Below are 18,285 nucleotides of genomic sequence, written 5' to 3'. Positions count from 1 at the left end.
GTATCAGCCTAAAGTTTATGTATCAGTTAATAATCGAATAGTTTATATATCGAAATTGTAATTCTCATTCACGTTAATTTTTGTGATTCTTACCTTGTTGAGAGCCAGGCAGAATTGAAGCAGTTTATCGGCCTCCGACGATCTCTCCTTCGGTTCCATGTCACTGGGTATCAGCCCTTGAATGATCTTCTGTATTTTGTCGGAGCGCTTCTCCTCTCGGCTATTCTGCAACACGATGAGGGGAAAAAAAAAAAAAAAAAAAAAAACGAACGAAGGAAGAAAAATAAGTAGCACGAGTCGGGCGATAAAGGCGATGCTTCATGCTTGGAAAAACGCCCGAGAAACTAGTGTTGGCCAAGAACCCTTTATTTCGTACAGCATATTTTTTTTCTATTTTTTTGGCAATGCGCCTTGTAGAAGATCCAAATTCCTCCCTAAGGACCGTGAGCTAATTCATTTGACTTTATTTACGAAACTAGAAGTTGTTACGTAACACACAAATTTCCTGTCCCTGAGGCTTTCCTCAGAAGACTCCGTTTGTACATAATGAAAGGAGATACTTCATCAAAGGATCGAATACTTATTAAGTAGATTATAAACTTGATGAGACAGTGAATTGCTATCGTTAAGGTTTATGATTGAGTGGAACCATCGATCGTACAGTGGAGGTACTTAAAGAGTTTTATGAAATTCGAATCGAAGATAGAATATAAGTATAGGTATTTTAATTATTAAAGATAATTTATTTTTAAATATCTATTTTCCCTATTATTGCACTTAAAAAATTCTAGGTTTTATAGTATAATAAATCATTGTTGTGAATTTATCATCACTACTACGAATATTAAAAAAAAATTTATAGTACGAAATAGATAAAATTTAGAGGTACTACCAAGAATATCTGTTTGCGAGAAAAAAAAACTAAACAATTTTTCTGCACATGCATATCAACTTATTATGTTCATAATAATCAGTTAAAATGAATTAAAGTTAAAAAGATCAGAACTTCATAGAATAATATTCACATGCAGGGAAAACTTTCTTAACAGACCTCCAAAACTCTTGAAGATGATATTTCTTCAATCTACATTAAGTACTGCTTTTTTGGTGCGTAGTCAGCCTTCCTATCTTGTAAGCACATATGAATGACAAAAAATCAGTTGCATCGAGCAAAAATCTTTCGTAACGATGCTGCTTGAATTATCGTTAAGTACTACTCCTACACGGTTGTGCAATTACGTCTGCAAAGTACTGAGTTTTAAAACTTGGTAAACTGGGATAACTCTGTCCCTCTTCAACTCTTCAAAGAGGATTTTCAAGGCTCGGTCAAGATGAAAAAGCTCTGTATGCAAGCTATGCTAACTAAACCAATATCCGCACCATCTCTTACAGCACCACAAGCTTGCGATATCTGTATAACACGGGGTGAGAGTACAAGCACGAGCTTCATGTATACCAAATCCATTAGTGGAATAAATATTGAAAGACAGTTGGTGTGACATTTGGCTCAAAAAAGTTGGAAAACAGAAATAGTACAGTTGGACGTACTGCACCATAAATTTTGTTTGAATTGTTTTGGCGCACACCTACGATCCGGCAGACGGGACAAACGCAAGAGAACGAACTGAGTGATTTATGGGGTGCAGAGTTTCCTTGCGATACTTAGGGAAACATTTGATTCGGTGGTGATTTTTCACTTTCTGGTTTTTGTTTCTCATATATAGTCATTTTTGTTTCAAGAAAACAAATAGACTTTGTTTTTTTTTTTTTTTTTTTGAGATGCTTTTATTCCCATTATTTTAATTAGAATATAAAATTACTATAAAAAGCCAAGAGTCCAAAAAATTTAGACAACACTGAAAATATGAAAGAAAATTTAAAAACGCACAACTTTCAGTGAAGAAAAAAAACATTGAATATTATCATAAAATGTATGAATTGTATAATAGGAATAGATAGAATTTAAATCTCATGCAAAAAATTAAAAAGTCGCTTATTCAAATTGGAGAATTAAACTTTGTTTTTTGTTTCTCATTAATGCTGAAAATAAAAAATTTTTAATTAGAATGCAATATTCCTAAAATAGCTATATGTAATAATAAGACTATAAGTAATAAATAAATATGAAATTAAAGAGTATGTCTTTTCTTATTCATATCTAAAAAAAAAAAAATTTATGATTTAGAAAACTTTAGTATAATTAATAATTTGTACACGTCTGAAAAACGTTTACTCTTGTTGAATGATTTTAATTATTAAATAAGGAAAGAAATTATTTTCAATATCATTCAAAGTTACAACAGACTGTATGTTAGTCGAATTAAATTTAAAACAGATTTTTAAGAACTACAAGTTGTAACTTAAAATCTCATTAATAATTAAATTAATATTTAGTTTTCAGTTAATTGCACATTAATTCATTTAGAAAAAAATTAAGGCTAAATAATAAAAATTTGATGTTTAAAAATCATGTACACAATTGTACACAATTTTTTTAAACTATATTCGTTTATGTCAGTCATACGGTATACTGGGGAGAACTTGTGATCAAGTGGTCTGAGGACCGAGTATTGATCTCTACCCCGTCATTTGTATATTAGGCAAAGTTTTTAGCTTGCACATATAATAACCAATAAATTAGTAAGTTATTAATTTCAAAATAAGTGTACTTGCTCTGTGCAAAATCAAACGTTTTGACAAACCAAAAAGTTTATCTGGATGATTTTTGCTTAGAAAATATGAGTTTTTAATTTTTTTTGTTTATTTGTTTCTTTTTTTAAACTATTAGTGATGAATAGTTTATTTTCTCGGGTTCTTGAAAATATCAAGCAAGCGTTTTACCATTTCACTACCACTTATCAACTGCTCAATAAACATAAGATAATAAACGTTAAAATTTTGCACTTTTTAAACTATATAATGAGCTTACAGTTATTGTGATATGGGCTGTAAAAAAAATAAAAAATTTTAATGCGACATAAAAGCAGGTGACATTTATAGAGATTATAGCGAAATCTTGGATAATGATCATACTTTTCAAGTTTCTTAACGAAGAACATACTCTTTTTACCAGGTGAAGAAGATTAGCTTTCTAAAATACTAGGTAACAACATAACTTTTCAAAAGTTCCTAATAAAAACATCTTTATAATTTTTCAACGAAAAGTATTACTATTTCAAACCATCAGGTGGAAAATATGGTGTATACAAATTATGGTCTTTATTTTTACAATCATCCATCATTTGTGCTGTAGGTACTACATTATAGGATATGTATTACTTAAATATGATCATAGCTCTAGTTTCAACGAGTCTTCACTAGAAAAAGGAAAAATACCCTAAAATGGCTCATTTAAATAAAAAAAAAGAATAAAATAAAATAACCCATATTTTGGTATGATGCCTCCTGCGTTCATCTTATTTACTTTATCTCTGTTTTATTGCGTATCTTATACGCTGAATTCATTCCACAAGTGCAACGATATGCAATACAAATTAAAGTATCCAAGACTATTTATGTTGACATACGTGCCAAACAATCTATGTTTGATTACTAGATTTTTTTAAACATTTTTTGTAATACATACAATTCTTTCATTAAACGAAAAGTCAGTTGCACTAAACACGTACTAAAGGTATGTTTTCCAAAAAAAATTGTACAATTTTTTACGTAAAAGTAAATTCATTTTAAAAATAACTTTTGACATCATAAAAACTGGTGAAATAAAAGTACTTTTCAATTTTCCCTCGTTAAATCGACAAAACAATGGAAATCTATTATACCAACAGACTCAAATAATTCCACTCAATCAAAGTATCGAATAGAGAAAGAAAAATCCTGTTACCTTCCGACAAATATTTACCCAAGGGTTATCAAAACAACGTCACTCGCGTATTTTCATTCCCCCTCTTGTACCCTCTTGCCTCATCCTGTTGAGTGGCACGCACACGCGCAAACTCGCTACTCCATCAATTTGCTTCCAAGCTCTCCTGGTTTCTTGTGTATGACTGTATATAAGTACGAAATACGAATACACGTTGCACATAAATAACTGAGGGGTACACGCAAGGCAGGGTTTTAGCAAGGAGAGAAGAAAAGGGGGGGGGGGTGGCAGCTGCAGGACATCTGCAATTAGCGTGTATACAACCGAATCATTGGGGAAGCTAAGCTGTACACGTGCGCAGACAAATCGGCTGTTTGCTCGCTCATAGTTGAATAATATAAAAGGGACGCTTAAGCTGGTTTGCGCGGGATTATCTGCAAATGCAAAAATTACCGTGCGAAATTCAAACGCGTCGAGAACAAGAAATTGTTACTCTTATACTTTCGTGAACCGAAAAATGGTGATATTTTAACTTTCAAACATTTAAAAAAAATATCTCAATATTTTTTTAACCAAATTATTATAAAACTTAATTATTATCAGTGCAGTCACACCTGCAAGTGTAGTTGTATAAAAGTATCATTGCTAATGTTTAATCTTTTCATCTAATAAGTGATTTACGATTTGAATTCGAAATACTTTCTAATAAGATATCTTTTAAAGTTCACGAGAGCTGTTTTCATATGCCTAAAATTGATTAACAAAACGTCTGGAACAAGTAAAGGGATCCCTTATTTAGTGATTTATAAAAATGATCTATTGAACTTTCATGAGGTAAAAATAAGTACAGAACTAAATTGTGCATAATCTGGAGCTGATTGCTTAATAACATGTAAAATATTACAGCTCAAATTTATGGACCCTAAACTATAATGATTTAACGATCAGCCTTGTGCCTAGCAAAAAGTGTAAATCTCGTAACGGTACCTCGTAATGCCTCTAATGCCTACGAACTGGCGCACTTTAATCGGCAGTAATATACCACTGTGGCTTAAAATTTGCTTTAAGTTTAGTGGAGCAGCACTTGGCTATACAGCAAGAGTATAGAATGTATAATTTATATTTGCATTTCATAGCCATGCGCTTGCTCTGTACTTCGCGGTGCTCGTTAAAAACGACGTTCCGGGGAAACTCGTAAAAATCTGCCCTTTGTACGAGGGTCTCGGTCTTTTGACGTGAACGAGCTCCTTAATCCGATTTAATTGTTAATCTCTGAGCTCAATGAGGTAAAGTGTCTTTAAAAAAGAATAAACGCGGTTGGAAGGATTAAAAAAGTTTTAAATGTTCGCTGACAATTTACGACTGTAATTAAAGTGATCGGTTGATATGTTGATACACAAGGTACATGTAGATTCTTTAATTACGGATGATCTATCTTCTGATGAATACAATTAGTAAAAAGTATACGAATTAAATTCTAAATTCCATGCATGCTCTTTTACAAAAATCGAGAACAGCCATACAGGATGAAGACATTTTCCTACAAAAAACGGTAAACGTAAGACCTGAGATAAAAAATACATTTTTTTTAACCAAGTCTTGGAACAAGTGTACTAATGTTGTTGTTACGTTAACAAAATTGATAAATTTGTAAAGATGATAATAAGCCATATCCAATGTCACCATAATTTTACAAGGAAATCAGACTTACCAGGTGCACCCAAATCGAAAATTTAGTATGAAATCTTTGGCTCTATAAGATACAAACGATCCCATCGGGATATGGAAAAACTGTAAAACGAATTTTCGATTGGTACCAGCTGAGAGTTCTTGGTACTGGAATTCAACGCACAAATATCCCTGATCATATTACATATAATTCAAGTTTAATTTTTACAATAAAAATTTCTTAGAGAAATTAATTATTTTTAAAGTTAATTATGATTGTACTGACTAATTTAAAAGTGATTATCATACTAATAATCATATCAACCGATGAAGACCGTTATTTTTATGATATTAAATCACATGTTCGAGTAGAGGGACCATTTTTTATTGAAAAAAAAGTTCTTACACGTTTGGAGTCCAGTTTCGAGCAAAATGTATAGAAGCAAATGTAAAAATCGATAGAGAAAAAGATAAAGAGGACGGGAAGGAGCGGATAAAGGTCGCGTGATAGTAGAGCGACCAGGAAGGAAAAGGGAGAGACGTTCCAGCGCGCGAAGCAAGGATATGAGCAAGCCGGACATAAAACGTAAATTATGGCCCGTCGTTCTGCCCCTGTACTGCGTAAGGCAAAGTGCAGCAGCGAAGATCTTGGCAGAAACTCTTGGACTCGTTGGCGCGAGAGCAAAACGAGGGAAGGACAGTTACTCGGCCAGAATCACGAGTACGTGTGTGCTCCGCATATGCTCATCTGTCATAACCCTATACTGGTGCCAAATATCTGCATATTTGGAAGAGGCAATATTATACAACGCTAGACCAGTGGTTGAAAAAATTGGCCTTAAAATGTGTGTATTCAAGGAGTGGAATAATCCTTACGTACTGATGCTGATTGCCGGTCCACGAATAAATGTACATATTATTTGAATAAATTATTCCAGCTGGAACATCTTTGGAATTTAAACTTTCTTTGGCATCTCATTGGCTAATCATGCAAATCAAGAGTAAGTATTTTTTTCAGTGGTTTTGGTTGACTGCCATTTGGAGTTTCAAAAGTGTCTCAAAAACAGTGGTTTTTCAGGAAAATGTCATAAAATGGTAAAAAGCACAAAAGATTATCATTTACATTTGATTCATACGATTTTAAGATTAGTAGATTAATCAGCCGATTTCAAGCAGCGAACAATATTTCCTCGTTAACTAATGTTTTCGATCGTTTATTATTATAAGAAAAATATAATTAGGATATCTCTTTCACAAACTAAATACGATATGACAAAGGTCAACTAATTATATGAAATCAAACGATTTGATATTTCATATAAGAAAAGGTTCTCTCTTAAAAAAAAAGAATTGTATTTTTTTTAAGTAGTAAACTTTTTGCACAAAATGATATTTAAAAAATTTAGTGAAATCTAGTAGTCAAAGATAAATTCACGAGAAATACAAACAAATTGGCAAAAAAACAGTTTTCTGAAATTTATTATCTATTATTTTATCTGTCTTTTGAAAATGAATGTAAAAACTTGTTAAAAACACGTTTTTTTTGCGTTTCATATTATATTAATTTTTCTTTTTATTATGATTTTACATAAAATATTTTAACATGTAAATATAAGCTTCTGAAATTTTTAATCGAGGTTGTAAAAACATGAAATGGTGACCAAAGTTTTTTGGAAGGAAGTACTTTAAACAGTTAGTAGTACAGTATTGACGAAAAATATTCGGAGTGTAAAAGTGGAAGGAACATCGTAGCAAAGTTGTCGTCTTAAAATGCAAAGCAGCAAGCGCGATAACTACCTACAACTGTTTCTCCGCTCCAGAAGAAATGGCTAGTTGGGTCTGGTCCATTAGCATTTTATTTGCCCGTTACTTGTATCATTAAGCCACTTTTGGGTAATTTTTGGGGTCTCGACAAAACTTCACAGTTTAACTAAGAACCTGAACTTATAGTGCAAATAATTACTACGATTGGTGTTGCCCGATGATTACATTGCTACAAGTAGAATATCAGTCTTATTTTCATTCAAAATTTATAAGAGTATTTATGTTGGTTCAACGATTCAAAAGAAGAATGTAGTGTTTGTCAAACTTTTATTAGGAAAATTTTAACACCTTTACCTCAAACCTTTGATCAGATACTATATATATATGTTTGCCAATAAAAATTGATAAATAGATTTCAAGCTAATCTATCGGGTTTTAAACTTCGTCGGCGACGTAATTCACGACGAAACAAAAACAAGACAGCTTCTTTCACTTCAAGTGGCACTTTTACACAATGGCCCGACCCGAAGAGAGCCAGTACGGAAATTCATTAACAAAGAGTAGGCGAAATCCCAGGAAGAGTTACCGTTCCGCATAGTAATTTTCCGTAGTGGCTCCGGGGATAAATAGAAAAAGCCTTTATTCATGGCCCGCCAGACAAAGATAAGTATAAATAAAGAAATGGCCCTTGAATGGCACGCCTTCGCGAAACTTTGAAAAAGTTCCAACGGCTAAAGTTCCTCCCTCCTCCACTCTTTTCTTGGTCCGATGATACTTTATCCCCTGCTTGCCTCCCTACTCATTCAACACCTACTTCTATCGCAGCATTTTCTCTCCCTTTCTACAATTTTTCACCTCTTTTTATTGATTCATTGACTTGTCCAACAATCTTCTTTGATTAGGGCTATGATCAAAAGTGATCTGCGACAGCTTCTAAGTCTTCATTCAACTTGAAATAAAGCTCAAAGGGTTTCGTCAATGTATCTAATTTGCAGTTTTATTTATTTACTTTGTGATGGATACTTTGTGCTTGATATTGATGCAGATTCATTTATTGCTCATTACATAGACGTTCCCATGCGTATGTCTGAATATATGTGTGGTATTATTTTCGTTACAGTAGTTAAAATAAACAGAATTTTCCTTCAGGCAAATGATTGAATCGGTATCCATACGTGTCAAAAAAATGTTTCACTTTAATGGATTTAATCAAAACTTTCGGTACTGGCAAAAAGTCAACAAAACAAAAAAAAAGTGACTCTTAGCAAAATCCAACGAAGCCCAAACAGTTCAAAACCACACTCTGTCTAACGAGGATAAAAATAATCAGAGCCACAAACTCAATCCTAAATAAAATATACGTATACGGAGGTATAATTTGGGTTGAGAGAGTGCAAAAGTTGTGTAGTCATAGTCCAACACAACATCAAGCTTATTTACTCAGTACCAACTGTAAGGCTACTACAGTACGATGTTTGTGTTCATACAGTTTGGCGCAGTACTAAGCTGTAAGAGCCCATGCTTTGCACGTCGTAAGAAAAAAGAAATGCAAACATATGCACATGTATACAACATTAGTGTATAGCGCTGCACACCTTTTCCCTCTCTCTGACTATATCTATGCATATATACATCTATATTTATCGTCAGGCCGTGAGCCTCCGAGATTGTCATCAGCTTAAGTAGCGGTGCGTCAAACTGTATCAACACAAACATCGGACTGTGAAAGCCTCATTGCGTTGAACTGTATTAGTTCTGTAAGTGTACGAGCTCTCTCAACCCAAATTATACCTCCGTGTATATATTCTCACGTCAGAGCAAAGTTGGATTTAAAGCACATTGCGAACCTCGTGCCTTTTTTTTTATTCATACCTCTCGCTGCGACTGAAATCTTTATACCCGAGGGAATCGAAAAACAGTCGGAGCTAACAAGTTTTCACGAAATACCACCACCGCTTGGTCGTTAATTTTTTTTTTTTTTTCTACCTTTTGCAGTTTTAATGACTACGCACTAGACATACACGTTTAGATATAGTAGCTGCATATTTTTACTCTTAGATTAATTAAAATTCGGTCGTTGAGTCTCGAGTGAATCTAGTTCAGGTGCTCTTTCAAGTCACTAATTTAAAATTATTAGTTACAGTGATCATTTACTAAAAACAAAAAAAAACGTTGAAACGTTGGCAATAAAAGTACCTATCGCATTACTGATTAACCAGAGACCAAATTAAAAAGGTTGAATCAGCAATTTGGAGGGTGGATTTTTTTCCTCGTACATACTCTCTCCAACACTTCAGCTGCTTTGGCTTTTTTTATTTTACGCAGAGATTATCGGGCAGTGCTTGCACGCAGGCGGCTGCGAGATTTTAATTAGCGCGTATAGGTAACTGCTGGCTGGCAAAAACTTGTTTAACTTTGGGACGTGGGAATCGATTGCGCTGCACCGCGGTAGCCGTTTCGCCAATGAATGCGATACATGCGCGCGAAAAAGGGGCAGGAAATGGGATACAAGTCGGGGAAGGAGAGGAAACTGGCCAGTATCCCAACGAGTTTTGGAGTTTGTCTCGCTCGGCAGTTTGTATTTGTTTCGCTGAATATTGATTACAGAACTTGCTTGCGTATATGTACAGCCTTGACGCACGAAATGAAGAGAATTTACATCGGCTGAGTAATGCGATTTGCTAATGGGCTGGAATATCCATGAAACACGAGATATTTGCTTACTGTCTTACTGAGCCTCACTGTTCATCAGGGGTGATTTAGACTACTTTTTTACTTTTTATTGTACAATGAAGTGAGTAAGCTTTTCATACGTAAAATTAGAGTAGAATTCATTAACAAGTATCATTGTGTGCAATAATTAAAACTCGTTTCGTAATGTTTCAGACGAATAATAATTGTTACGGTGTGTATTTTCTATTGTCTTCCTCTCATGAATAATAATTGATGAGTAACCATTGTTTTTTGCTGATATAATATATTAATTGAGTTTATTGTCAGTATGTTCACATGTTCATATTTCTATTTCAACGCCTCTTTCAATCACCAAGTGATACAAATAAAAGATATTTAGTTGTTAAATATTTTTGTATTTTTTCTATTAGGCTTTGAAAGTCACGGAATATTATAGTTGCATATTTTCATAACTTTAAATAATTGGTGCCCAATTTTAAATTTATATAAAATGATTTATTTAAACTTATTCCAATAAAAAAAATTCAAATTAATCACATGATCATTTCTTTTTGCATTAAGATTAAATTTTTATCTACTTTCCCAGTGATACCTTGTGAGATATTTATGTTTCAACGTTAATCAAGCTACATCTAGATCCATTTGGTAACTGCAAGTACTTCAGAATGAAGATTACCTACTCCCGCTCTTAAAAATGAGAAAGGTAATTTAACTTCCAATTATATATTTTTAAGGTACAACTATACATTTTAAAAAGTGCAAAAGTGATACAAACGTAAATTGCTTGACAAAACTTATGTAATGTTCTTACGATTTTCGTCTTTAGATATTAAAACAGTAGTTTTTTTCATACTTTTTGTGTTGACATACAATCTCTCTCTGTTTTTAAGCATCTTTTTGAATTAACAAGTCCTTCAGTTAGTGTTTTCTTAGTTGTACTTCTATGCCAGTAAAATTTACTTTCTTTACATATCTGTCAATAAAGATCTATAAAACCGATTCTTTATCACCTAATTTGTACCCCGTGTTTTCTTTCAGAGCCAGAGTTTAGAAGCATCATTTTAAAATAATTTTTTAATCTCGAAAATTCTTTTTCCAAATATGGTGATATAGTCTAATGAGACACATTTCAGTACCCATTTACTGGTTTATGAGGGGGCTAATTATCGAAAAAGAAAAAGAAATCCGTTCTATGGCATTTTAACAGTCAGAAGTATGCCATCTTATATTTTATACAGTGAGTATACTTATGCACTTATGCAAACGATTTAAATGACGAATAACATTTTTCAGCGACGTAATGGCTGTTAGATATAAGTAGATCGTCAACGATAATCTTTCGATCGAGCTTATTCGGTTGGTGAGCCATTCTGGTAACTGGGTCAAGAACATGTATCAGTGCACGTCCATCTAACCTTTCGACTTGACGTCAAAAGCTTTTGGTGCATATACATATACACACCCCATGCAAGAGGGAAAACAGTAGATGGAGAGTCAGCCAGAAGTAGAGAGAATGGGGGAGGAGTAGAGGGAACAAGACAAATGAGCGAGAAGGGGCGGTGAACGCAAGTCGATACGAAAAATAGAAACCGCGAGTGAAATTTACGAGCCATGTATACACACGTGACCATGAAACTGTACACAACAGTGGGGAAAAAGCAATAGTAGTAAAAGTTATCTTGCAGCTTGTGGAAGTATTGGAAGCAAAGAAAGGGACCGAAGGGAAGGGAGCGGACAAATGCGGATGGTTGATTACATTGCGCGTGGCTGGGCTGGTGAGCGAATATCGGCCCTTGCAGTCGATTATCTCCAGAAGATTGCACGAGACTCATCTCACTACCCTACCGATCGAAATTGACTGTACTATTTTTTTTTTTTTTTTTTTTTTTTTTTTTTTTCTTTTTTCGTGCGTATCCCTCGATCCCTCGCGTTTTACGAGCAAAACTTTTGGGACCCTCCTCGTCCCTCTGCTCTAGTTTCGTGCCGATTCACGATCCGGATGAATGATAAGAAGCCGTAACTCGCAAATTGCAACTGTCGAGTGGATTTTAAAGTTCACCGATCGCATGTGCGCTTATAATTTACGGGCGGCACGCCGCTCGGATGGCATGGGTATACTGCCACTGGTATGTAGCGCTGCTTCAATTCGCAAAAGAGTAGTGAGAGGACATTGTAACGATGAGTTACTTGCGACTTCGAGACTCGCTCCGCGTACGATAAATTTATACGAGTACTTCCAATTTTAGCGCCTCTTTTCACCCGAACAAAGGGATTCGGTAGGAATTTTTTTCAGTAGCCAGTGTAACGTTTTTCAGCTTTCATGGGTATAGGTCACAATGCTGCACAGAGTTTTTGTTTTTGTTTCAATTAATTTGGTACTTGATTTTTTGTAACTGGATATAATTATTCTTTTACGTGCTGGTGGTAGTATCGCATAAATATATTTCGAGCTTTTATATCCTGACACCGGTGATGTAGATATAAACCTTGTTTTGATAATTTTTTTAGTAAAAGTTTACAGGAAAAAAAGACTATGATGCTACAAAACCAACAGAAGTGGTGTATTTACCGATTCTTTGAAATATTAAAACAAATGAATTTTGTATGCGTACAGTTTAAGCTTAACAGAGGAAGTGAGGTGACAAAAACACAATTAACCAAGACTTCCATGACAAAATCGGTAACGATAATTAATAATTTATGAAAAAAAACCATGAAATGATCCTAGAATTCTTGTAATCAACGAGGAGTCCATGTTTGACATGTCACTTGCTGCCATGAGCCCACGCAGGTACACTACATTTAGAAAATCAAGCAAACGGTAGGCGAAGATCAAAGTGAAACTATCGCACGTGTAAATCACACAGGATTTCGAGAAAGCCACAACGCGACGAGTGCTGGCTACTCGGTTTTGCTGCTGAAATACTCGAGTCACAAAGCGGGTGTTGGCTTAAAATATCAAGGGAAATTGGAAACCCCGCGCAGTGAGGGGGAAATAAAATAGAGACTTTGGGATAAATGAAAGCTGCGTGCTCGAGGATGTGAATACGTTGGTACCGTAGTACAAGCTGGAATGAAATTTACCGTGGAGCTCAAAAACACTTTGGGTTTACGGAAATTGAATCTTTCAATCTAGTGTCCTTTCCTTTTTTCTCATTTCTATGACATTTCTTGGGTATTTGTGAAATCAGCTTCAAACTTTCGTAGCTCGTCGCTGCGAAACTGCGTAAGTTCGAATTGCGGAAGGAATGAGCTGTTGGCTAGGGAGTTGGGAAAACAATTTTTCTCACAATCGGCGAAGAAATCATACATGTATGAATTTAAAGTTTTTGTGTTTTCTTGTTACTACTGTTGATTCTGGCAAAGCAAGTTCTTTTTTCTTGGCAAGAAGTTTCGAAAAAGATAGAGCCCAGGGTACATAAAAGTTTACTCAAGTAGTTGGTAACCCTTTCTGGAATCAATTTATAAACAAGTACGAATACTTTTTTTTTTGTGCTAAATAGCAGATATACGAAAGTCTTTTGTAACATAGGATCATTTGTTTGATTCATAGAATTATTAAAACAGGTTCATTAGATGAAAAATAAAATCACGATCTCCCTAAAGTATTGAATCGTTTATTTTAACAAATTATTTTGTAAATTTTCAAGTCACTAGAGTTCATAGTACCTAAAGATTTGTGTACTGCAAAATGAGGATTCATAGTAAATGATTATACTTTATCTAAAAAGTTAAAAAAAAAATTTTTTTTAACGGCGTAAATCTGAGAAATGTAATTAGAGATTTAGATGATTTAAAAGCTTTTCATGGTTTTTAAAATATCACTATGGATTAGTCTGGGAGTGCTAAATAAAAACTATTTTAAGACACTTAATAATCGTTGGAAAAATCCTGAAGAATAATCAAGCACAATAAAGCATCGCCCTTATTATGACTTAATTCTAGATAAAATCTCACTGAAAAACTTTTTCTCAGAGTCCACAAATTTTTCTCAATTTCATAAATTCTCTCCTGTAATATCTCAATAAATCCATAGTATTAGTTATTTTCATTAATTTAAAATTCAACCAAAAATCAATAACGTGATCAGTAACGAGTCAATGAAGATTCCATTTTACGCATTAAAATTTCAAAAGAGCAATTTTTTGGTTTGTTTTCGTATGCTTCGTAACAACTTCTGACTTGAAAAAAGCTAATGCTTAAATTTATTCGCTCAAGTTTGTTTTATTCAACCCATTTTAAAAACAAAAACTCACTGGTCCCATATTAAAACAAAATTACTCTTTCCTCAAAAGTTTAGCATGCATTTAAAAGCTCGAAAAAAAAAAAAAAAAAAAAAAACCACCATTAAAAAAAATAAAGGATGTCTGAACTTACCTTAATGACCGTGTATGCTTTGCTCTCGACCAGATTAGATCTTTTTCTGCGCTTCTCCTCGGCGAGACCTTGCAGTCCTCTGCGGCGCCTCACTGTGTCCTCCTGAAAAATAATTAAAAAAGAGATAAAAAAAAAAAAAAAAAATACTAATTACAGAAAAACTCAACAGAGCAAAAAAACGGCAAGTACAAATATAGCCTCGGAAAAAGTTGTACGCAAAATCAGGAAGAGACCCATCGAAACAATCGTCCAAGAACTCACAGTTGGCGGCAAATCTATAGCGAAAAGTGGGAGCCAGAAAAAAAAAAGAAGAAGCAAGCGAGTAGCTTATGATATAACTGCTACTTCAAAGCTCTCTTTGCTCAATTTGGCAAACAAGGCTCAAGCGTGCCAAGTATCGGTATCACAGCCGCCTTATGCAACGCGAGCCTAACGCCGCTCAATAACGTTAGTTCGTAGCGACGAGTACCCCTACACGTATAGACCAGGGGCTGCTGACGCGCCCAGGAAACCCTTCTCGATGCGCCGCGTGCATCTGCTAATATGTCTACATCTATACTACCTGCTCGAGCTTTCGCCCTGGCACGCGTGCGTGCTTATGCAAATTAGACCCTATTCTATTAAAGCATCGTCTTCCTCCCTCGTGATACTCTCACCCCCCCCCCTCCTTCTCGTTTCCTGCTCGAGACACACGTCTGACACACTCGAAAACGAGTGTTGCTGTGACACCACGCCGACGCTTTTGCTATACTCGTGTACTCTTATAATTCGCTGGACGGAGTACTTAATAAGATTACGAGATGCGATATGCCGCCGAACACAAAGTAACAATGTTTTTCTATTGAGACAATTTTGTACGTATTTGCTGTTATTTTGTTGAAAAAAAAAAAATAAAATACATATTTACTCATACTAATAAAACTTCTTCAGATCTCTAATGAATAAAGTTTCTAAAAATGGTACTCTAGCTGTCAACTCGGGGATATAAAAGGAAACGCAGCGGCGCACTTAGCGTCCCTTTGTCCACTACATTAAACCGATCGGAGGTGGCGGCGGAGTGGCGGTGTATCCAAACAGCGTAACCCAAACATTCTGACCTTGAAAGCAAAGAGACCCACATAAGTACAATACACAACGAGATAAAGACCAGCTTGTGGGCGCAGCTCATCTTACCAATCGTTTAGCCTTGTGCTTCCGAATGAAGCAGCGGGCGATTCCCTCGTTTTTCTCCGTCTGCTCGATCTTCTTTTCATTTGGTATGAACCGTTAAAATGAAAATAAGAGCAACTGGGAAATATTTACCCGTGGAACATCCACAAACGAGGAAGTATCGAGCAAACGAGGGTATAGCAGGAGGTTGCAGGGTCACGTGGAGGGTGGTGCATGAGAGAGAGCAAAACAAGTTGGGAAGAAAAAACTCGTGGCAGTGAAGAAAGAGAGGAGAAGGTCACTGCTTCGAAAATTAGGATTCACATACGGAATATCGCGTTACCAACTCTTTGGCGGCAAGCCAGGCCCTTCCTACCCGCTCCTCCTTCGGACAGACTGATACTCATTTCCCTCCCCCTGTCCTCGTTCTCCGGCTAGACTTCCTTCCTCGCCGCTCGTCATTTTGTTATTATACCACCGCGCGCAAGTCTTGACGTTAGCGTGTAATGTTCCAACGGTTCCTTTTATCTCGCCCCGTGCTTCGCTCGTGTACACGCTATACTCGATGCAAGATATTTTAATAAATGCACTTTTTGTTTGCCCTCCCACCCTCGTTTCACTTTCTGGCTGATTTCGAATGTTTCGCCTTGAACTGGTTTTTCCTTAACCTTTTCGCTTATTTATGTGACCAAGAGGAGATGGAAGGGCGAGGAAAAAGGATATTATGTTACCGAGCAATCGACTAAAACGTTTTTGTGGCAAATTTATCGATCAACTTGGATCGTTTGATATATGTTTATTCAATAATTTTAGTTTATTCGAGTGTGAATGAATATTAAAGTCACACACCAATGCATCGATGCGATACACATTGACTTGTAATTTATTCCAAATAAAGATTGGAGACAAGATTTTGATCGTAATTTTAATGTATTTCATTTTGTGTGCCTATCAAGGAGTTTTTTTTAATCAGTCTCATTTGTTATTTCCTACGCCTACTCCAATATTTATAAAACAATTTATTTGGAACAAAAATTTATTTGCAAAATCAGTGAGACTAACATCGTCATTAACAATATCTATCTAAACTTTGTAGATTATCATTAATTGTTTCAGACATTTTGACTCTTTGGTTTTTTTATTTATTCTATTAGTTAGCTTTCTGGAGGTATGAGGAGCAGCCTAGATGTCATTCTTTGTTCACTTATGTAACAATCAAAGATCAAACTACTGAATCCGTAATTAATGCATTTTGCATACTATCCTATCATTACGAAGTTAACGTCTACTGTTTTCGAATTAAAAGAAAAGTGAAGCTTCATTTCTGTATTACTAATGGAAACTTTGAAGAAGAAGACGCAATCAGATACGTGATAACTGAATTTAGTTTTTTGTAATTACTTTTTACCGGTGTGAGACTTAAAACTCATTCAAGAAAAAAAAACATTCTCACATCCTAAAAATTGTCAAGAATAAATCGAGTGTTGTTTTGGAATGATTAATTAACAATTAGAAAAAAAAAATTAAAAGTCTGTCACATGAATTTCTTGTTTTTATCTTGCAATTTGAAATAATTCTTAGTTAATTAAACAAAATCTGATAAAAGAGATAGAAAATGAAAGAGTACATGAGAGCAGATGGTTAATAAAAAAATAATATTTTACATTTTTTAGGGTTAGCTTGCTGTAATTTGGAAGTCGATAAGTTTAGTCCTTACACACATATAAAACTTATCCTCATTTTAAAAATATAATTTTTAGATGTATTTACTTGTTATATGTAATTCTTTTGGAAAACTCTTCCATTAATATTAATTATTAAAGTGATACTTGATGACATGAAAAAGTGTTTTACTAAATTTTCCACTAAATGAGCAAATATCAACTGTGTGTTAAAGTTGTTTCGTACATCAATAACGAGTAAAAAAATTTATGTACCTCCAAGATATCACATTATTACCATAAAAACTCTCAGTGTGTCAGTAATAAACTAGTTGTATAGAAACAAATGAAATCCATGTCCTGCACAATTAAAAACTTTCCAAATAAGTACATATTGTGAGCTGGATTTCAGTATACATAGTATACACCTAGATATATATTTTTTTTTTTTTAATATTAGAGTGCTCTACGTCCGGCTCCTTTAATAAGGGCACTACTATGGGCACTTAGCACTTGGGAGAAGGAAGGGAAGAGGGATGGGAGGCTTTCCCATCACTGGGAGGGGGGGGTAGGGGGAAATTAGGCAATTTTGCTGCGAGAAGGTCGCCTAAACCCTCCTCGAGGAGCATTGCGTGGTGAAAAAGCACATGTGAAAAATCACAGAGGTACTTGCCCGAAAGAGTCGCACTGGCCGGGAATTGAACCACGGTCTCCCGCGTGCCAAACCTAGATATATATCTTCCTATATTATATAGTTATTTGATTGGGGCGTTTCATACAACCCCCTGGCCTCCACAGACCCCCCTCTCACCTCTCACAGCCGTCCCACACAATAAGATGAAATTCCGTTTTTTTTCTCTGTTATTTTGATACAGCACAATTTTCGTCTATCCCCTGTAGACCACACACAGAAATGTATAAGCTAGTTGTTTAATTAAGGTAATCTTCTTTAAAATTCTTAAGTTTATTTCATTACTTTTATTTTTTTCAGGAAATTTTTCTTACATGACTTAATATTTGAATACATAATAAATGTTGACAGTTAGGTAAAAACTTATACGATTAGCCCGAACTACGTTTTTGAGTCACAAGCAAATTCTTATCATGCAGAAGCTAAGTACTAACCAAATACATACTAAGTTAAAAAAA

At 34.8% G+C, this 18,285-nt stretch overlaps 1 protein-coding gene across 3 annotated transcripts in view; it reads right to left on the bottom strand.

Moving 5' to 3' along the window:
* The window catches only part of LOC106639779 (neprilysin-1), a 66,921-nt gene that overhangs the window by 14,056 nt on the left and 34,580 nt on the right, over positions 1-18,285 (bottom strand). For all 3 annotated transcript variants that reach the window (XM_089589673.1, XM_089589667.1, XM_089589672.1), the window contains exons 7-8: positions 14,327-14,428; positions 94-225 (exon numbers count right to left, since the gene is read on the bottom strand). In XM_089589673.1, the coding sequence (XP_089445799.1) occupies positions 94-225; positions 14,327-14,428 (234 nt within the window). The remainder of the gene's footprint in view (positions 1-93; positions 226-14,326; positions 14,429-18,285) is intronic.

The sequence above is a fragment of the Copidosoma floridanum genome, unplaced genomic scaffold (genome assembly GCF_036245765.1).
Source record: "Copidosoma floridanum isolate Cflo_tuat_1 unplaced genomic scaffold, Cflo_Japanese_pri ptg000001l, whole genome shotgun sequence".
Taxonomy (NCBI): Eukaryota; Metazoa; Arthropoda; class Insecta; order Hymenoptera; family Encyrtidae; genus Copidosoma; species Copidosoma floridanum.
The sequence above is the reverse complement of the archived record's forward strand: the minus strand, read 5'-3'. Positions and strand labels throughout refer to the sequence as shown.